The sequence below is a fragment of the Scyliorhinus canicula genome, chromosome 13, assembly GCF_902713615.1.
Source record: "Scyliorhinus canicula chromosome 13, sScyCan1.1, whole genome shotgun sequence".
Lineage (NCBI taxonomy): Eukaryota > Metazoa > Chordata > Chondrichthyes > Carcharhiniformes > Scyliorhinidae > Scyliorhinus > Scyliorhinus canicula.
Genome location: NC_052158.1, coordinates 157,155,863 through 157,178,495, shown reverse-complemented (window position 1 = coordinate 157,178,495; position 22,633 = coordinate 157,155,863). Strand labels below are relative to the sequence as shown.

The following is a 22,633-nucleotide window of genomic DNA, read 5'->3' as shown; positions in this document are numbered from 1 at the left end:
TCCTCCACTGCTCCTTCATTCAACGAGAGAAAATAAACTTCAACAATGATTATCGAGAACCACATCCAGTAAAACCCACCAACCCATTCAGCCCACAGCTTTTACAGGAAACTTTGGAAAAGGAAAAAAAGTGATCCTCCACGCAGCACCTCTCGTTCAATTGGACCCCAGTCCATGTTTGTTGATAAGGTCTTCCACGTCTTCAGGTGTCTCAAAGAAAGAATCCTTGGCCTCGTGGGTGACCCACAGCTTCGACGGGTACACTATTCTGAAATGAACGCCCTTCTCATAGAGCATTGCCTTCACCTTGTTAGAGTCCGGCCGCTAGATCTCGATACATTCGTATAGTGCTTCCTTCTCATTTCACGTCGTGGTGCTCCTTGACCCTCTCCAGGACCTTTGCCTTATCTCGGAAGCTATGAGACTGAATGATCAACGTACAAGGTGGTTCACTCAGTCACGGCCTCCTCGGAAGCATCCAATGGGCCCTATCGAGCGGGGGCGTGGGGGGGGAAACTCGGAGGTTCTGCCTCCGTGACTGATTTCCCAGGTCGTGGGCCTTCGATTTCACCCTTTTCATCAGCCAGCACTGCGACCTCGGCCTCAAGCGATGCAAGCACGTTCTCGTCTCTCTTAACCGCCTCCTCGATACGCTTCAGTGTTTTTTTTTTACAGTTCCAGCGGCTTCGTCAAAGTTCGGCCCGGAACGGGTCCAGCACCTCGTCTCCCCGCTTACATAATGGGTCCGTTTTCAGCATCCACTGCTTCTCAAAATGTTTACTCAAATCTTTGGCCAAGGCGTCCGAGAGCGTGTCTATTGTGATTGGGACGGCTGCTGACTGCTGCTAGGCAGTCGCCATCTTAAGTGCCGAGACATTCCGCTCGGCTCTGGAGTTCGTTGAGAGCAGCCCAGTTTCAGACTTCCTGCTTTCGTTTTGCTGCGGGTGTGGGATCGGCACCGGGGGCGGGGGGGACCCTGGAGCGGTGCAGCAACAGTGCTAACCACTGTGCTACCGTGCTGCCCAGGTAATCTGTAGTTTCCTGAAGCATTGGGATCTATCCCTGTCATCTTGGAGACGTGAGCGCCGTTCAGTCCTGGTCTCCATGAAACGGGGACCAGGCAGAACGGGTGCTCATGGGGGATCGGAGGCCCCCTGGTGCTTGCCCTCTGGGCAGGGTGGCACCCTGGCACTGCCAGGCTGGTACCTTCAGAGTTTGGGGGGGGGGGGGGGGTGGGGGCGATCAGGTGTTGCCTCAGGAGCTCTATTTAAATGCGTCCCAATCTCTCACTCGGCCGAGGTGTTCGTGAGTGGTGCTCCTCAGTACAGAAAACAGGTTGTGTGTGGCATCGGCCACACGATCTCCGCTGAGGCCTCCTGTCTAACCGGGCTATGTTAAATAGTGGGGTGTTCCTCGGCACTGCGAGCTCCGGAAACACACGGCTAGACACGCTCCCTATGCGACTTTATTTCCATTTCATTAAATCGTGCCCTCAGTGTTCAATAACCGCGGAGAACTCGCTGACAGAGCAGGTGGGAAACACCCAGTAAAACCTGCCACAAACTTCTCTGTTAGATCCCATACCAAATACCACAACCCTCCATCTCCCCTCACTCCCCACAACACCCCCACCTCAGCCCAATCAACCCAAACCAACAAACCAAGCAAAGGAACGTATCAATCCCAGAGGATAGAGGAAGAATAGGGAGATCCCAACCCCTCCCTCAGGCTTCGCTGCTGGGGGAAGATGACCAATGAGATGTAAACAAGGCCCAAGAGTTAAAATAGCACAGCATGCCTTTCAGGAGAAGGGAGAGTGTCTCAACAACAGCCACCCCCACCCCCCGACCTCGGCACTCATCCAAAAACCATCAGCATTTAAATTCTCATCCTGCTTTCCAACCCCCTCCAAGGTCTGGCCCGTCTCCATCAGCTCATCTGATAATACTGGTTTAATGTTAGGGACTGATTCCTCCATTTCCCTAACAACCACGGGCTTTGTTATTTATTTGTAAATTATGTATCTTTTTTATTCTTTCATGGGAGTGGGGGTCACTGGCTCAGCCAATATTTGTTGTCCTTCCCTAAATTGCTCTTGCTCGGCCATTTCAACGACAACGAAGGAACGGCCAATATATTTCCAAGTCAGGGCAGTGAGTGACTTGGAGGGGAACCAACAGGTGGTGGGGTTCCCGGGTATCTGCTGCCCTTGTCCTTCCAGGTGGTCGAGGTCAGAGGTTTGGAAGGTTCTGTCGAAGGAGCCTTGGCAAGCTGCTACAGTGCATCTTGTAGACGGTACACATTCTGAAATATCCAGTTCAATGTTTGCCACTGAATGGCTATTGACCTACCCCTTAACCTCATTTGCCAATTCACTTTCGCCAGCTCAGCTTTCATGCGCTTATCCAAGTTTAAAACCATTGCCTCAAACCCACGCCTCTCTCCCTCAAACTGAAGGCAAAATTCAATCATATTATGGTCACCGCTACCTAGGGATCCCTTCACTGTGAGATCATCATTGATCATCTGCTCTGTAAATTCTATGGTAAATCAATGTATCCCATCTCGTTGAACAAAACCAGGTCCAGCATAGCCTTCTCTTCAGTTGGCTCCAGAAATGGTCATGGGACGTGCAGGCTGTGTCAGCATTTATTGTCCATCCCTAATTGCCCCTTGAGAGGGCAGTTAAGAGACAACTACATTGCTGTGGGTCTGGAGTCACATGTAGGTCAGACCAGGTAAGGCCGGTAGATTTCCTTTCCTAAAGGACATATAGAGAAGCAGATTACCCTGCTCATCATTCGACTTTTCATTCCAGATCTTTATCGAATTCAAATTTCAGCCATCTGCAGTGATGGGATTTGAACCTGGGACCCCAGAGCATAACTCTGGGTCATTGAACTTTTACAATCTGTCAACAGCAACAACTTTTACTGAAAAGCCAGATAAGATTGAGCGGCATTTACCTTGTAAACCTGCCCATAGGTGCCATTGCCAACAAGTTCCACCAACTCAAAAATACCAGCAGGATCCTGCAAACAGAAAAAGAAAGTGTTACAACATGTCGATGAAGGCAACTTACTTAGACAATAATCACAATAAAATAGTGGACCCCTGTTACAGGCCAGGGATTAGAGAACCCCAAAGTGTATCATGGAGTTCACCAGATCCACAACTTTTACTAGATTGTGGTATGGGGAGCACACAGCCCACTCTACAGGTGTGGTACAGCAGAAATGGAAAAGTATTTTTTAAAGCAAAACAATGTTTATTCCGTGAACTCAAGTTAACCTTTTTAAAACATACAGGGAACATCTTAGCAACCATTAATTCAAATACAACCCCCAAAGAATACAACACTAAGTAATCCTTTAAGCTTTCCTTTTAACATCCATAAGACTTAAAACACCTTTTACCCGAAGCACATCAGGTTAAAGTTATTATTGTTATTAGTTTTAAATCACCAGGATCGATTTACAGTCTTTAAATTACAGAGAGAGATTCATACACTTTCTGGCTGTGACTGCAGCTACCCAGCTCTGAAAACAAAACTAAAACACACCCTGCAGCAAACAGCCTAAAGCGAAAGTAAAAAGCTGACAGACAGCCCAGCTCCACCCACTCTCTGACATCACTGCAGTAGTAAACACTCATTTCTTAAAAGGTACTCTCACTACAGATATTTATATACACACCCATTGATTTATTGTAAATAATTTTTATTGGAATTTTTGAAAAATAAATATCAACAGAACAATAATAGCAATAACAATAATAAACCCCCCCCCCCCCCCCGGCACCCGTAACAACGCACATAACAAACCCCCCCCCACCCCCCCCAAGCCCAATAAACAACAAAATTAATTAACAATAAGCAAATTAACGTAAACAATACCCCCCTGAGACTCCCCTCCTTCCCCCCCCCCCCGTGTTGCTGCTGCTGCTGACCTAGTTCCTTATCGTTGAGCCAGAAAGTCGAGGAAAGGCTGCCACCTCCTAAAGAACCCTTGTACAGACCCCCTCAGAGCGAACATGACCCTCTCCAGCTTAATGAATCCCGCCATGTCATTGATCCAGGTCTCCACGCTCGGAGGTCTCGCATCTTTCCACTGCAGCAAGATCCTCCGCCGGGCTACTAGGGACGCAAAGGCCAAAACATCGGCCTCTTTCGCCTCCTGCACTCCCGGCTCCACCCCAACCCCAAACATCGCGAGTCCCCAGCCTGGCTTGACCCTGGATCCCACCACCCTCAACACCGTCCTCACCACCCCCTTCCAGAACTCCTCCAGTGCCGGGCATGCCCAGAACATATGGGCGTGGTTCGCTGGACTCCCCGAACACCTGACACACCTGTCTTCGCCCCCAAAGAACCTACTCATCCTAGACCCGACATGTGGGCCCGGTGCAGCACCTTAAACTGGATGAGGCTAAGCCTCGCACATGAAGAGGAGTTCACCCTCTCCAGGGCGATACACACCCATTTATAAACACCCATTTCTTAAAGGTACCAGCTGATGTCTCCGCAACTTCTCCACCCAGCTTTCTAGGAAGAGGGTGACCATTAACTGCCGCTAATTGAGTGATAGAATAGGCTACGGCGGTAGATACCATTAACCTGCTTTGGTAAAGTTTTCCACATTTTCAGCAGTTCTCATTGGCACAGCCTTATTGTAAGATTATGCCCCCGTGTTCTGGGCTCTCCTGCCATCTGTTCCGTCAAATTCTTTAACCGCTTTAAACACCTCGATTAGATCATCGGTCAGATGTGCAAACTCGAGGGAGTGTAACCAGTTTTCAGGAAAGCTCATGTCCACAACCTCTCTCCTCCGACAGACTCAAAATGCTAACTTTGTTTCTCTCCACAGACGCTAGCAGAGTCTAACGAGCAATATCCGTTTTTATTTTATGTTATATTTGTTAACGAGCAAGGGAGGGGACAGAAGAGAATGGAGGGGGCAGAACGGCTTCAGAATGTGACTATTCGTTCAACGTTGCTTTTTTAAAAACAAAAATATTTCCAGTGCCTCATTTTGCAAAAGCTTTTTCCAAGTAAAGGAGACCTTGCTTCCATTGTAAAAAAAAACTATCCGTTACGTGCTAAATCCAACTGTTGATTTGATTTAGTCTTTCAGCCGGCTCCTGATATTGCCCCCCACACCTCTGGCCTGATTGAAAAAGGGGACAGCAGCTCTCTCTCTCCTGCACACTCAGTTCCTCCTCCTCCCCCTCAGCTACAGCTAGATACGTTTCCCCCTTCAACACAGGAAGTGCTTTTTAAATTCACTCAAACGCTTTGCTGAAGAACAGAACCTCACGCTGCCCTGAACTCATTTCTACACAGACACCAGTGAACTCAGTGAGAGTCAAGGTGAAGAATGGAGATGAAGCCCTGAGATTTCGGTCTCGCACTCCCAATTACCTCTTCCCTCTTCCCACGCTTCAAAAGGGAAACAGATTTCTTGAATAAAAATTTGGCAAGAAAATCAATGTTTCCCTGCATTGACTCTGTACATGAGAGTTGGTTTTATACATAGTCAGGATCCCCCCCCCCCCCCCCCCCCCCAATCTAGGCTTCCCCCTTCCTGATCTGATAGCACTTGAAATGAAATGAAAATTCCTTATTGTCACAAGTAGGCTTCAAATGAAGTTACTGTGAAAAGCCCCGAGTCGCCACATTCCGGTGCCTGTTCGGGGAGGCTGGTACGGGAATTGAACCGTGCTGCTGGCCTGCCTTGGCCTGCTTTAAAAGCCAGCTCTTTATCCCTTTGCTTAACCAGCCAATTTTTCCCATCTTTTTTGCCCTCACCCAATGGGGTGTGGGCTATTTGACTGCACTGGTCATCACAGTCCAGCCAGGTCTTTTTCTAGCTTGCACACCTTGTCACTGGCTATTCCTGCTTCCAAATCTAGGGAACACAAATGACAACAAGGACTTGCATTTATATATCATTTATAATGTAATGAAATATCCCATAGCGTTGCCCAGGTGTGTTATCAAACAAGGTCTACTATCCAAGCAACACAAGGACATGTTAGGACAGATGGGTGGTTTGCATTGGTGGTTCAGAGGTCGATTTCCCGCCTGCCATGTGGGAGGCCCGGGTTCGATTCCCGGCCAATGCAAGGCCAGCCGGTGTTTCAAGTTAGGACAGATGGCCAGAAATTCAGTCATAGAGGTAGGTTTGCATGCCTGGCTGATTTGTGTTTCTGGGACCCTCACAGCAGTGTGCAGGAAATGAATCATTAATTCCTGGACACTCCGATTAATCCTGTCTCTTAGGAATGAATCTCACAAAAAAGAATCCCACGCCTGCTGGTTACAATCCAAGTTCAGAGTCACAGCAAAGTGTGAGTGCCCCCTCACAGCATTGTTAAAAAGCAAATGTGTCAAATCTTTACTCAGCACAGAAAGCAGCCGCTCAATCTGGCCTCGTACTTCTTCTCTCCCAGCTCTCCTCACAACTCTGGTGCGAGTTAGGACAAGGGCCACAACTCATTCACTCGGCACACCCTGTGCTCGCTGAACTACATTTGCTCCCAATCCGGAGACACCTGGATCTTAGAATTCCCAACCCTCTGCTCATAACAATCCACTCCTCCCAACCTCGGTAACCTCCTCCGGTCCTCCAACCTTCTGAGATCTGAGTTCTCCCTATTTGGCCTATTGCCGATCTCGGTTTAAAATCACTGTGATTGGCGAGCACAAATTCAGACCACAAGCCTTGGAACTGCCTCCTTAGGAACGGCACGCTGGCACAGTGGTTAGCACAGCTGCCTCACAGCACCAGATTCTGTTCCATCTTGGGGACTGTGTGTGGAGTTTGCACGTTCTCCCCGTGTCTGCGTGGGTTTCCTCCGGGTGCTCCGGTTTCCTCCCACAGTCCAAAGATGTGCAGGTTAGGTGGTGTTGCGGGGGTAGGGCAGGGATTGGCTCTGGGTGAGGCGCTCTTTCCGAGGGTCGGTGCAGATTCGATAGGCTGAATGGCCTCCTTCTGCACTGTACTGATTCTATGGAATCTAAACTTCTCCATTCCTTTAGGAAAATCACTTCAAACCGACCTCTTGGGGCAAGCTTTTCATTACCTGCCCTAATTTGTTCTAAAAGTAGCTGTGTCAAAATTCATTTGATAACCGGTGCTGTGAGGAGCCCAGAGATGTCTCAACACATTTGTCCTTATTGCAGATGGTTGTTGAATGTGAGAACTTCTCAAATGGCGCAGCACTGAAAAGCAAAAATAAATCGACAGCATGCCAAATGCCAATCGCCCCCAAAGAGCCCCTTCACCACCTTCTGAGTGAAGAAATTTCTCCCCAGCTCAGTCCTAACTAGTCTCCCCCATATCCTGGGACTGTGACCTCTTGTTCCAGATGTCGTCGTCCCCCCCCCCCCCCCCCCCCCATCCAGAGGGAAACAACATCCCTGTATCCAGTCTGTCTGGCACCGTCAGAATTTTATACGTTTCGATGAGATCCCCTCTTATTCTTCTAAATTCCGCTGAATCCAGGCCCAGTCGACTCAGGAACCAGCCAGGTGAATCTTTGCTGCACTCCCTCTGTGGTAAGTACATCCTTTCTTAGTTAAGGAGACCAAAAGAGGAGCAGGTAAGGTGGATTGGCCATGATCAATGCGTGGGACTGTAGGGTTAGGGTGGAGGGGTGCGCCTAGTTAGAGTGATCCTTCACCCAGATCATTCAATAATAGAAGCCCTGTGCTGAACACTGTGGCACTCCAGTATATAGCCACTCTCTGTTCCTTGTTCTTTAACCAATCCTGTGTCCATGCTCACATAGCATGCCCAATAACAGATGCTCGCTCTCATCTTGTACATTAACCGTTTGTGTAGCACCTTATCGAATGCCTTTTGGAAATCCAAATTCAGTGCATCAACCAGTTCCGCTTTATCCCCTCCGCTTCTTACAAAATCGATTAAATCGGTCAAACATAATTTCCCTTCCACGAAATCATGCTGACTCTGCCTAAATATCCTGCTACTATCTTCTTCATTTTTATTTATATAAATTTAGAGTACCCAATTACTTCTTTTTCCAATTAAGGGGCAATTAAGCGTGGCCAATCCACCAAACCCGCACATTTTTGGGTTGTGGGGGTGAGACCCGCGCAGGCACGGGGAGAATGTGCAAACTCCACACGGACAGTGACCCAGGGCCGGGATTCGAACCCGGATCCTCAGCGCCGCAGTCCCAGTGCGATCTACTGTCTCACATGCCGCCCTCCACTATCTTCTTCATAATTGATTCTATCATTTTCCCGAATGGTAGGTGTTACGCTAACAAGCCTGTGGTTTCTTGCTTTCCACGTCCATCCTTTCCAGAATCTGAGGAAGTTTGAAGAGGTTTGACGAATGCATTTACTGTCTCAGTTGGCACTTCCTTTACGACACAGGCACAACAGGTCGGGGCGACTCAATTTTCCATTGCATTAGTTTTCCTCATACTTTTCTTCCAGTGATAATGGTTATAATTTCCTCCCTCCCTCCCTCATGCCTCCTCCTTTTCTATTGTCTTTGGGATGCTTTGTGTCTTCTACCCTGAAGCCAGATACAAAAATACCTCATTCTTCACCATTTTCTTTTCCTTTTTATATACTAGTAGAAACTCTTACATTTCTTGATTATTTTCTCTCATTCTCTATTATTTTTTGGTCATCCTTTGTTGGTTTCTAACATTTTCCAGGGGGTCACTAGTCCTTGCAGCACTGTACTTTGCTTTCAATTTGATACCATCCTCAACTTACTTAGCCATAGATAGTGCATCGTGCATCCTTTTCATGGCTTCTTCGTTAAGGGATATGAAATATCTCCTTAAATGTCTCTGCTTCTCTGATGTCCTAACTTGTTACCTATTTATGCATTCCACTTTCACCAACTTCGACGCATCTAATTGCCTCCATTTAGGTTTAAGACACTAGGAACATCCGGTGGTAGAGATTTGCTGAGCGATCGCACAAAATGTGGCTCCCCCTTGGGAACTTCAATTTAGGCTCTCTTAACCCGAAAAATTGAGGGGGAAACCCCAACCTCACCCTAAACCAACATCCATCCAAGGAAATGCCTCAAACCAGCCACAGAGCCTGACATAGCGGGAGAGGAAGATCCAGACCTCCAGAGAGAATAGGCACACGGAGGGAATCGGAGAAGAGCATGGCTGACCAAGTGGGATCGCCGATGCCGGCCCATCTACCAACGGAGCTTCTTTCAATGGGTGTTCCAAAAACACACATACTCCATTAAGGAGGCCATAGGAATCGCTTTGACCCCCTTCAAAGAAGCGCTGGAAAGAACAGAGCAGAGACTGGAGACCCAGGAGGCGACAGTGCGGGAGCTTGAGAAAGCAGCCGCCTACCAGAGTGATTGGGTTTCTTCGCTCGGGCGGAAGTGGCAAGGCTGGTAACAACCGAGAGAGCACTCAAGGTGAAAGTGAAAGATCAGGAGAACAGGTTCCTCCACCACAACCTAAGAATTGTCAGGCTACCCAGGGGCACAGAAGGCCGAAACTCAATGGCCAACATCGCGCAGATGCTTGCAAAGCTGGTCGGAGGGGAAGTCTTTGCCAAACCTCCAGAAGTAGACTAGGCGCACAGATCACTCTGGCAAAGGCCCAAAGTGGCAGAACCACCGCGGGTGATCATAGAAAAACTCCGTAAACTCCAGGGTAAAGAGTGGGTGATGAACTGGGCGGGAGCACATGGCCCTGTAGATGGAGGGACGTCAGCATCCATCAGGACATTGGGGCCGGCCTGGGGCCAAAGTGGCTTTATTCAAAAGCAAGGTGCGGTTTGGAATGCTGCCAAGACTCTGGGTAACCTTTGACAACAAGGAACATTATTTTAACATGCCGGAGGATACAAAGGAGTTCATCCAGAAAAACAGGCTGGCAAGTCAGCAATAGAGGACAAATAACAACTATTAACCAGAATTTATCGTTTTCTGGACTAAACACTTGCACGACCTGGGGCGGGGTGAAGGTGAAGAGAGGTACACCGGAGTGACAGGGCGGGGGGGTGGGAAACAAGATGGGCAGCGGGCGCTGGTCCCAAGGGGGAGCCACCACACTGCGGAGCGTGCTAGTGCAGGTAAGTGGGGGGGGGGGGTGACTGCAGCCAGCTCCCAAAAGACAGGGGGAACCTGGCAAAGGTGGGGGCAGGGGTAGAGAAAGAGTAAAACCACAAACCCCGGGGGAATGGGAAGCAACAGGAGTACGGGGAGAGCGAAGAGGGAGCGGCAAGGGTAGAGCGGCTCGGGGCGGGCAGGATGTAGAATTCACAACAGGTCGAGCATGGAGGCCGCTGGAAGAAAATGGCAGACATCTCGGAGGTTCACAAGCTGAGGAAGCCCCAGCCTACAGGACGACATCCATGTGGTAATTAAGGATGACCACGCAGGAGGGGTGGGGCAGGAGGGAGAGAGACTAAAACCGCCCATCAGAATAGTCACCTGGAACGTCAGGGGATTCAATGGCCCGGTGAAAAGATCTGGAGTCTTCGCCCATCTAAAAAGCCCGAGGACCCACATGGACCACTCCAGGAGACGCACCTGAGGGAGAGGGATCGACTGAGGCTAAGAGAGAGAGAGAGAGAGGTAGACAGGACAGAGCTACCAAGAGTGCTTCGGTACGAGGGTGAAGGCGTGGTCCAGTACGTTTACAGCTAAGAATCCGGTACAGACCCGGGGGACGGTATGTAACGGTCAGCGGTGTCCTGGAAGGGGCACCGGTTGTTCTTGAAACCTCAACTGTGTACAGGGCCCAATGGACAAATCTAGCCCCAAATCAGGGAAAGAATCGGCGATGGCAGAGCAACTGATTGGTGGCGGTGGATTGGTGGCGCCGGGTGGGTGGCGGCTGTGGAGGTTCAACCGCCCGGGGAAGAAGAAAAAGTTCTCATTCTTCTCCCAAGTTTACAAAGTATAATCCTGTATCGACTGCTTTGTGGCGAGTAAATTGGTGCTTCCAGAGTGTAGTAGGAGAGGAATACTCCGCAATATGCAATGTCCGACCATGCCACACCAGGTGAATGGGAGGTTGGAGACAGGTCTGGCCCAGCACCCGCCATGGAGGCTGGGCACATGAGAAGGTGTTCTGCGAAAGAATTTCACAAGCCGTCGATGGGATGTATCCTGCAACCAGAGCGGGGAGTTCGCTCTCTCAATTCTGCGGGACCCCGAAAGTGATCACCCCTCAACCTCATCCCTGCACCGTGGTACCCGCTCAGTTTTCTCATCCTTCATGCGGTCCCTGCTCTCGTTCGCACAGGCTGCCAGAGCCTTGACCTTGTTGACATTTACAAGGGCTGAGGTTCCTCCACTGCTACCTTCTGGGTTCCCATACCCACGTCTCTTACAGTCACAACCAGCTCTCTCTGACCACGGAACAAATGTAAAGAACCCAACCAAAAGAGTACGACGGCCTTCTGGTACAAAATACCCAGCTCACTTTCCCCTTCCCGGACACATCACAGTGTCTGCAGCTCCATAGCTCAACAACCGAGCCAGACGTCTCCGCGCTACAAGACGCTTGCCGCAGCCGTGGTTCACTACAGCAGCACCCACATGCCACAGCTGCAACACAGCACCCGGCCGGCCCATCATCTTTATTGTGCTTTGTTGAACTAATTTGGTTTCCAGTTTAGGAATATGACTCAAACGAGCATTCATCATCACATAACGAAGTTTAACTATTATGCACAAATCGATAAGAGTGCAGGAGAATGAGAGAGTGCGGAACAGCAACCTGAATCAGAACACAAAGCTGTGACCTTACCAAGCCTCCATCCTCGGTGCACTCCCCGGCAATGGGACCTGGACAACAGGAGCTCGGAAGGGGGAAAAAAATCTGAACACGGCCTCGCGCAGCATCTCCCAGGCAGGACACGGTCACCAGAGGCTTTGGAGCTAATTTCATCAGCATTGCTAAGCCAACGACCTCTGAACTGGCTCAGCCATGTTCATTGGGTGGAGGACGGTCGTAAAAGCAAAAACATTCTGAATGGAGACTGGGTCATGACCTCCTAGGTGTCCGTACATCTGCAACACCAGCAGGGTGAGATATGGAGATGGCAAACGCTGACACTTGGGGCAGTTTGGAGACAGTTGCTGATGGCCATGACATCTGGAGCCTGACTGTTTGCTGGGGCACTGGCAAAGGGTGACCAGGGAGGTAAAGCTCAGCGAGAGGAGCGCTCGGCAAAACAGAGGTTACCGAATTGTGCACCTTCTCCGCCCACTGTCCTGCTCTGCAGTTAATGCGACAGAAACGGCCAGGGTGGCGTTCCTGATGCCTACCAGATCAAATTTATTTTATACATACGCGGGATGTGGGCATCGCTGGCAAGGCCAGCATTCAGTGCCCCATCCCAACAAGTGGAGAGTTTTCCATCACATTCTTGACTTGTTCATTGTAAATGGTGAACAGGCTTTGGGTGTGGGGTCAGGAGGAGAGTTACCCGCCGCAGGAATCCTAATCTCTGACCTGCTCTGGTCACCACAGTATTTGTCTGGCTGGTCTAGTTCACTCTCTGATCAATGGTAACCCCCAGTGTTCAACGATGGCAACAGAAACATAGAAAATAGAAGCAGGAGGAGGCCATTCGGCCCTTCAGCCATTTCTTATGATCATGGCTGATCATCCAACTCAGTAACCTGTTCCCACCTTCCCCCACATACCCTTCGCCCTAAATGCTACATCGAACTGCTTCATGAAAACATACAATGTTTTGGCCCCAACTACTTCCTGTGGTAACAATAGCAAAGGGCAACCATTCTCTGGGTGAAGAAATCTCTCCTCATTACTGTCCTAAATGGTCTCCCCGTACCCTCAGACTGTGCCCCTGGTTCTGGACACACCCACCCTCAGGAACATCCTTCCTGCAGCTACCCTGTCCAGTCCTGTTAGAATGTTATAGGCTTCTAGGAGGTCTCCCCCCATACTCTTTCACATCTTTTGTCTTCTCTGGGGACTGCCATTAACACTCTTTCCCCTTGCTTTCTGTGGTCATTAGCACCCGGTTTCCCTGGGTTTCTGTGGCTATGACTCATCTTTCATTCTCACTCCACAGTATAAATATTCCCCACTTTCTCTGTCTTTTACCTTTGACAAAGAGTCATCTGGACTCGAGACGTTAGCTCTTTTCTCTCCCTACAGATGCTGCCAGACCGGCTGAGATTTTCCAGCATTTTCTTTTTGGTTTCAGATTCCAGCATCCGCAGTGATTTGCTTTTATTCCCCGCTCATGATTCTGAACTCCAGCGAATACAATCCTAACCGATTCAATCTCCCCTCGTACGGTCACTCCCACCAGCCCAGGAATCAGTCTGGTAAACCTTCGCTTCACTCCCTCTGGAGCAAGAACATCCTTCCTCAGATAAGGAGACCGTAACTGCACACAATATTCCAGATGTGGCCTCACCAAGGCCCTGTATAATTGTAGCAAGACACCCCTGTTTCTGTACTCAAACCCTCTCGCTACGAAGGCCAAGATACCATTTGCCTTTATACCACTCGCGGCACCTGCATATTTACTTTCAGTGACTGGTGCACGAGGACACCAGATCCTGTTGCACAATCCCCTCTCCCAATTAATGGCATCACATTTCTCCAAATTATACTGCATCTGCCATTCATTTGCCCACTCACTCAACTTGTCCAAGTCACAATCTTTGCAGCCTTCTCACAGATCACCCTCCCACCCCATTGCCATTGAAAGTCAAGGGACAATGATCAGATTTCTTCTTTTTGAAGATGGTCATTGCCTGACACTGTTGTGGCACAAATGTTACTTTCCCTTGTCAACCCAAGCCTGGGTATTGTCCAGGTCTTGCTGCGCTTGCACATGCACCGTTTCAGTATCGGAGTTGTCGCTAAAGTTGCTGAAAATTGTTCGCTAGTCGTTACATCCCCACATCTGACTTATAATGTAGCAGCTGAAGATGATTGACCTCCAACCACCACAACCATCTTCCTTTGTGCCAGATATGAATCCAACCAGCGCAGCGTTTTCCCCTAATTCCCATTGACAAGGAGCTCAGGCTCCTTGATGCCACACTTAGTCGAATGCTGTCTTAATGTCAAGGGCAGACACCTCTGGCATTCAGCTCTTTTGTCCAGATTTGAAACAAGGCTATAACGAGGTCAAGAGCCGAGTGACCTGGGCAGAACCCAGACTGATCACTACATTCACCTGAGGAAGGAGCAGTGCTCCGAAAGCTAGTGTTTGAAACAAACATGTTGGACTTTAACCTGGTGCTGTAAAACTTCTTACTGTGCTCACCCCAGTCCAACACCGGCATCTCCACATCATAGCTCCCATCGGCACCGCAATCCGCCGTCTAAAAAGTGGAGAGGATCTCCAGGAAGCTCGCGCATACAGACACGGACATTAAGTTTCTACAAAGATGCAAGAAAGCAGACAAGATCCCGAAAGGGCTACAGATCACAAACTCACTCAAGTCGACCTACAACACAGACTACGCTGAGAGACTCTGCCATTGCACCTCTCTCACACTCTTCAACCACCTCATACACCAGCTCTACAGCAGTCGACGCAACCTGGAAACCAAGATAGAGGCTGTATTCTCAACTTGCACTCAGGACACAGCAGACCAGCTGCGGAACACCGCCAAACAGATCAGATAATGATACTACGCCACCTATATGCACACCAAGAACAGGAAGCTTGAGAAACTCGGCATCACCACCAGCAGCAACCAAGCCTCCCCCGGTACCACAGTAGAAAACAATACAGGGAAATCTATTGTCAACTTGTCGGGCTACACCTTTCAACCAAACGAAATCGAAGTCCTCAGCAGAGGGCTCAATTTCTGCACCACCACCAAAATGGACCCTATCAGTCTCACGGCAGACACGGAGGAATTCATCAGGCGAATGAGGCTCCGGGAGTTCTTCCACAGACCCCAAGAGGCCGACAGCGAACTAAATGAGTCAACCAATGAACCGGAACAGCAGATCAAGAGATGTGTTGTGCGGCAACCAAAGAGGAAAGAGTTGAATTGGACCCCTCCGGAAGGCCGCTGCCCTAGACTCGACATGTATGCTCAAGCCGTCAGGAGTCGCGTTAATGCCAGATTCATCAGTTGTATTCACAAGACAGCCCCGAACGTCCCCCAAGCACAACGCAACACCATCCGCGCTCTCAAGACCAACCGTAACATCGTCATCAAACCAGCAGACAAAGGAGGGGCCACCGTCATGCTGAACAGAACGGACTACTGCAAAGAAGTATACCGACAACTCAACAACCAGGAACACTACAGACAGTTACCCGCAGATCCGACCAAGGAACACATCCGCCAACTCAACAGACTGATCAAGACCTTGGATCTGGACCTTCAGAGCACCCTACGTGCTCTCATCCCACGTACTCCCTGTGGCAAGTTCTGGAGCACAAGTCTTCAGTACTATTGCCGGTATATTGTCAGGGCCCAGAGCCTTTGCAGTATCCAGTACCATCAGCTGTTTCTCGATTTTCTGTGGAGTGAATTGGATTGTTTCAAGACTGACATCTGTGAGGTCGTGGACTTCTGGAGGAGGCCAAGATATATAATCCACTCGGGACTTCTGGCTGAAGAATGGTCCAGCATCACGTTTTGCACTGATGTGCTGCGCTCCTTCATCATTGAGAATCGGGATGATATTTGTGGAACTTCCTCCTCCAGTGAGGTAAACATAGAAAACAGGAGGAGGAGGCGGAGGAGGAGCAGACCTTCGAGCCTGCTCTGCCATTCCTTATGATCAGGGCTGATCATCAGTAACCGGTTCCCATTTTCTCCCCTTATCCTTGGATCTCTTTCACCCCTAATGCAAAAACTAATTCCTTCTTGAAAACGTGCAATGTGCCTCAACTGCTTTCTGTGATAGCAAATTCCTCAGGCTCACCACTCTGTCGGTGAATAAATATCTCTTCATCTCAGTCCAAAATGGTTTACCCTGTATCCTTAACCATGACAAAGGTAAATTACTGTGGATGCTGGATCTGAAACCAAAGAGAAATGCTGGAAAGTCTCAGCAGGTCTGTGTTTCCAGTCCAGATGACCCTTCATCAAAGTTTTGACAAAGGGTCATCTTGACTTGAAACGTGAGCTCTTTTCTCCCCTACAGATGCTGCCGGGCCTGCTGAGATTTTCCAGCATTTCCTCTTCGGTTCCTTAACTGTGAGCGCTCATTCCGGACTCCCCGCCATTGGAAACATCCTTCCTGTTAGAATTTTATGGGTTCCTGAGGTTTGCCTGCCATTTGAAAAAAGACTCATTTAGTCATATTCTTTGTTTCCTGTCTGCCAAGGAGTTCTCTATCCATGTGATTGCACGACCGCCAATCACATGCTAATCTAATATGCGGGACTTTGCCCAAATAAACCGCATCCACTGGCTCCCTCTCATCAACTTTACCAGTTACATCCTCGAAGAAGTTCAGTAGATTTGTCAAACATGATTTCCCTCTTGTAAATCCATTCTGACTCGGTCTGATTCTGCCACTGTTCTCCCACGTGCTCTGCTGTTAAATCTTTCATCATGAACGCTAGTATTTTCCCCACTACCAAAGTCAGTCTCAGTTTTCTCTCTGCCTCCCTTTTTAAGTAGCGGTGCTACATTAGCAACCCTCCAATCTGTAGGAACTATTCCATCGTCTATAGAAACTTGGAAGATGACCAGTAATGCATCCACTAGGTCACTTACCATCTTGAGATACAGATTATCTGGCCATGGGGATTTATCGGCCTTCAATCTCATCAATATTCGAGGATGGCCTGTTCTCCAGTTAGTTCCTCAATATATTGGTCCAGAAAACCATCCCTTATACACTCCAGGAATTCCTTCTCGACAGTATTGTGACTCATTTGATTTTCCCAATCTATTTGTAGATTTAAAGTCACTTCATAATTACAGATATTCCTTTATCGCACAAGTCCCTAATGTCCTGTTTGCTGCCATTCTCAATATCCCCACCACAGTTTGGGGTCTATATGCAACTCCCAATAACGTTTTTTGTCCTTGGTGTTTCTCTATCCATACAGATTGTCGGAGCCAATGTCCTTCTTCACTACTTTCCTCTTTAACCAGCAATGTAACTCCACCAGCTTTTCCTTTTTGTCCATCCTTCATGCTCCGTGATTGACACGCTCACCTCAGAGTCAGACAGTTGGAGGTTCAAGCCTCACTGCCACCCAGCAAAGCAAGCTGACACTCCCAAAGAAAATAAACAGTGGCTTCACTTCAAAACTTCTGCATTGGTTGCCGCGCAATCATTCGCAAGTCTTTCGCTTTCCTTGCACCATCATCCATTCAGATTTCACTCAAACATTTCTCCAGCCTCTCCACTTGCCATGACCTCTCACATCACGAACACTTCCCAGTTCTGATGGGATTTCAGGTCGAATGACCTGAAACATTAATTCTCTCCCTCTCGAGATGCCATCTGACCATGCGCATTCTCCACATTTTCTGATTCTATTCCAGATTCCCAGCACTCCTGTGTAATACACCATATATTCTGTGTCTGGACACACCCCGAGGTTTCTCCACATCGCACAACAGCAAACTCCTCCCGCCCAACTCTTCCCTTTATTCAGAGAAAAGATCCCCAGGTCAGCTCAAGCCTTTCTGACAGCCCCCTGCCCCATCGCCTCACCCTCCCGTCTCCTCACCCTCCGCCCCATCCCCTCACCCTCCGCCCCATCCCACCCTCCGCCCCATCCCCTCACCCCCCGCCCCCTCACCCTCCGCCCCATCCCACCCTCCGCCCCCTCACCCCCGCCCCCTCACCCTCCGCCCCATCCCCTCACCCCCGCCCCATCCCCTCAGCGCTATCACTTCATCCCCATCCACTCACCCCATCCCCCCCGTATCCCCCTCAGGCCCCGTATCCCCCTCAGGCCCCGTATCCCCCTCAGGCCCCGTATCCCCCTCAGGCCCCGTATCCCCCTCAGCCGCCGTATCCCCCTCAGCCCCCGTATCCCCCTCAGCCCCCGTATCCCCCTCAGCCCCCGTATCCCCCTCAGCCCCCGTATCCCCCTCAGCCCCCGTACCCCCCTCAGCCCCCGTACCCCCCTCAGCCCCCGTACCCCCCTCAGCCCCCGTACCCCCCTCAGCCCCCGTACCCCCCTCAGCCCCCGTACCCCCCTCAGACCCCGTACCCCCCTCAGACCCCGTACCCCCCTCAGACCCCGTACCCCCCTCAGACCCCGTACCCCCCTCAGACCCCGTACCCCCCTCAGACCCCGTAACCCCCCTCAGACCCCGTAACCCCCTCAGCCCCGTAACCCCCTCAGCCCCCCGCAGCCCCCCGTATCCCCCTGCAGCCCCCCGTATCCCCCTCAGCCCCCCGTATCCCCCTCAGCCCCCCGTATCCCCCTCAGCCCCCCGTATCCCCCTCAGCCCCCCGTATCCCCCTCAGCCCCCCGTATCCCCCTCAGCCCCCCGTATCCCCCTCAGCCCCCCGTATCCCCCTCAGCCCCCCGTATCCCCCTCAGCCCCCCGTATCCCCCTCAGCCCCCCGTATCCCCCTCAGCCCCCCCGTATCCCCCTCAGCCCCCCGTATCCCCTCAGCCCCCCGTATCCCCCTCAGCCCCCGTAATCCCCTCAGCCCCCCGTATCCCCCTCATCCCCACGTATCCCCCTCAGCCCCCCGTATCCCCCTCAGCCCCCCGTATCCCCCTCAGCCCCCCGTATCCCCCTCAGCCCCCCGTATCCCCCTCAGCCCCCCGTATCCCCCGCAGCCCCCCGTATCCCCCTCATCCCCCGTATCCCCCTCAGCCCCCCGTATCCCCCTCAGCCCCCCGTCGCCCCCTCCGCCCCCCCGTATCCCCCTCAGCCCCCCTATCCCCCTCAGCCCCCCTATCCCCCTCAGCCCCCCGTATCCCCCTCAGCCCCCCATATCCCCCCCTTGCCACTTTTCAGCCGGCCGGATCACAGGAGCTCGAAGGAGGAAAAGTCCAAATGTCTCCTCGATCGTCTCGCTCGGATTGGAGCCAAATGCACAGAATTCAGGATACCAAGACCAAACTGAATTTAGATGGGGAGGGATGGATTGACATCAGGCAACTCCTGATGATCACACACTGTGCCTTCTGATGCAGGAACAGGCCATATGCTGCCATTGGATGCCAAGACCTTCAATGGAAAAAAAATTGGCTGACAATATTAGTTTGTCACCGTGACAGGATTTTGATGGAGTTGACAATGATGTGTAGTTATACAGTGCTTTAAAGCAGTTAAAATGTCCTAAGGTGCTTCGCAATGGAGGTCACTATTGAGCAGAAACTGGTCCAGCCATATAAATACTGGCGTTACGACAAAGAAAAATAAAGTCGCCATAGTCCCAGATGACCAAAGGTTGCTCTCCCCTTTGAGGGGGGAGAGCTGACTGGTGGGGATTTAACCCGAGGATCACCACACCTCAGGCAAGGGGCGAGGTTGAGAAGGAGGGGCCTTCATGAATAACCTCAGCCGGTGTGGGAATTGAACCCATGCTATTGGTCTCGCTCCACATCATGAACCAGCTGTCCAGTAAACTGAGCTAAACCGACCCCCATGCCCACCGCAAATAGCCCACCTCCTGACTCCTCAAAGCCAGTCCATCTATCTACAAGGCACAAATCAGGAGTGTGTGATAGAATACTCTCTACTTGCCTGGATGAGTGCAGCTCCAACAGAGCTGAAGAAACTGGACATTATCCAGGGCAACCGAAACGTTCGAGACCCAGAGGGATACATTTTTGTTGGGCAGGAATATTAAGGAAAATGGGACAATGGATCAAGGTAAAGATAGGTTATGATCAATTTGAAATGGTGGGATAGAATCCAGAAGCCAAGAGGAATGGTAATACTGGGTCAAAGATCTAACACGGCCTTCAGAAAGGGCGAGTTAAGACAGAATGGGCAACTTTGTGGAAACTTTATCATTTGGGAAATTGGTCATTCTGCTGAATAAGATACACCCATAGTATTTTGGGTTCAAATGGATTATAGCAGGAAGAGAAGACCATTCAGCCCCTCAAGATGGTTCCAATTCTCACTCTAATGTTGAGGTTTTGCCTGGATTCTTTCCCCACCATCTCCCCCCACACCACCACCACCACCACCGAGGAAATAATTTCTCCGTATTGACTCCTCTGTTGCTCAATTAGATTCACCACATAATAGTCGACACTCAAGGAAACCGGTCTGTGCAACCTGACAACATAATTGAACACTTCCCCAGAATCAACGATGGCACCTTGCATCACCTCCAGCTGTGCCATTGTCGCCTATTGCTCGTGTTTGCATTATGTTCCCCTCTCTTCACGACCAAGCCTAGCGCGTTGTAAGGTGTTGCAAGGGAAAGGTGTTTTATGAGCGGCTGTGGACTCAATTCAAACAACATAGAACCGTTCCTGAAAATGGGCCCATTGTCAGCAACAAGTTGGGTCCCAGCCTCTGCGCACGTATTGATTTCAATCGGATTGTTACCCGCATTGTGTGCAAACCGCTCAAATACGACTGGGTGCCTATATCCAGCAGTCACAATAAGCAAATTGGTTCTTAATTACCCTCCTCTTTCCCTTTCAACATGGTGTTAGTTATGTTGCCAAGCATGTAGGATTGTTCTGGAGGCAGCATTGAAAGCAAAAACTCAGGAGAATTTATTTCCCCCTCCCCCTACTTTTGCTTATTTGTCATCAGTAGTTGGGGTGGGGGCACAGGTTAATGATGGGCGGTGATATGATGAAACCAGAGTTGGCAACTCAAGGCATTGAACCAAACTCAGAACCGGAGACTGGTCACTCTCCAGGTCCGGCTGTGTTGAATCATAGAATCCACAGTGCAGAAGGAGGCCATACGGCCCATCGAGTCTGCACCGGCCCTTGGAAAAAGCACCCTACTTAAGCCCACACTTCCACCATATCCCTGTAACCCCAACTAACCTATTTGGACACTAAGGGCAATTAAACATGGTCAATTCACCTAACCTGTGCATCTTTGAACTTGTGGGAGGAAACCGGAGCACCCGGAAGGAAACCCACACAGACACGGGGAGAACGTGCAAACTCCCCACAGACAGCGACCCAAGTCGGGAATCGAACCTGGGACCCTGGAGCTGTGAAGCAACAGTGCTAACCACTGTGCTAACGTGTCGCCCTTATTGCAATCTGGACATCAAATCACTCTCTACACCTGGAGTCCACATCACGGTTGCCAAATGTGATTACATGTATTCCAGGGGAAATCACCATATGACTTGTCCCCAGTCTCCAGCCATTAGGCGGCCAACACACGAGGCCTTTCTGCAGCAGTTGGAGAGCAAAACGACTCATTGACTGGATGATGCACGGCCCACGTTCAAATATTTTTATATCTGGTGAAGAAAATCTGGTAAAGAGAATTATTCAAAGAGAACGATTAAAAAAACACATTTTTCAATTCCCAAATCCCCCAGGCCTACCCTGGAAGTTTGGCACTCCTGGTACAGACGGTAACATGCTCTTTAACTGTTCTGGTCCCACTCTCACATGGCACTATGCCAATGTTAGAAGTGATTTGCAATTTCCTCGAGATTTATCACATTGCCACCAGCTGGAACCAAACACTCCCAACTGATCCATCCTCCCACTATCACTCTCTCTTACCCAAGGGGATGGTTCAGGTCTGTCACATGAAGCGACTCTTGTTTTTTTAAAAATAATTTTTATTGAAAAATTTTGAATTTATACAACATCAAACCATACTAAAATACCAACAATAACAATAATGACAACAATCATGAACCTTTGCCCCTCCTCAATGAACAACCCAACATATTAACAACTTAAATTAACAATGTTAAGTTACATAACCGCAGCAAAAAAAAAATAGAAACTATAATAAGGAACAGCCCCCCTTGCCCCCCCCCCCCCCCCCCCCCCCCCCCCCCCACCCCGGTTGCTGCTGCTATTGACCAAGATACCTATCTTTGAGCCAGGAAGTCCAGAAAAGGCTGCCACCGTTTATAGAACCCTTGTACTGATCCTCTCAGGGCAAATTTGACCCTTTCCAACTTTATAAATCCCGCCATGTCATTGACCCAGGTCTCCACACTTGGGGGCCTCGCATCCTTCCACTGCAGCAAGATCCTCCGCCGGGCTACTAGGGACGCAAAGGCCAGGACACCGGCCTCTTTCGCCTCCTGCACTCCCGGCTCTACCGCAACACCAAAAATCGCGAGCCCACACCCTGGTTTGACCCTGGATCCAACCACCCTCGACACCGTCCCCGCCACCTCCTTCCAGAATTCTTCCAGTGCTGGGCAAGCCCAGAACATCTGGGCATGATTCGCTGGACTCCCCAAACATCTGGTGCACCTGTCCTCACCACCAAAGAACCTACTCATCCTAATCCCGGACATGTGGGCCCGGTGCAGCACCTTAAATTGGATGAGACTAAGCCTAGCACATGAAGAGGAAGAGTTGACTCTCTCCAAGGCATCCGCCCAAGTCCCGTCCTCTATCTGCTCCCCGAGTTCCTCCTCCCATTTAGCCTTCAGCTCCTCCACTGACGACTCCTCCACCTCCTGCATTACCTTATAGATGTCAGACACCTTCCCCTCTCCGACCCACACCCCCGAAAGCACTCTGTCCATTGCCCCC

At 50.2% G+C, this 22,633-nt stretch overlaps 1 protein-coding gene and 1 non-coding gene across 2 annotated transcripts in view; one reads left to right on the top strand and one right to left on the bottom strand.

Moving 5' to 3' along the window:
* LOC119976763 (traf2 and NCK-interacting protein kinase-like) overlaps nucleotides 1-22,633 on the bottom strand; it is a 259,294-nt gene that overhangs the window by 223,783 nt on the left and 12,878 nt on the right. The window contains exon 2 of the mRNA XM_038817506.1: nucleotides 2,967-3,032. Coding sequence (XP_038673434.1) covers nucleotides 2,967-3,032 — 66 coding nt within the window. The remainder of the gene's footprint in view (nucleotides 1-2,966; nucleotides 3,033-22,633) is intronic.
* trnag-gcc lies at nucleotides 6,053-6,123 on the top strand. Its single transcript has one exon. It is a non-coding gene; the product is annotated as a tRNA-Gly (tRNA).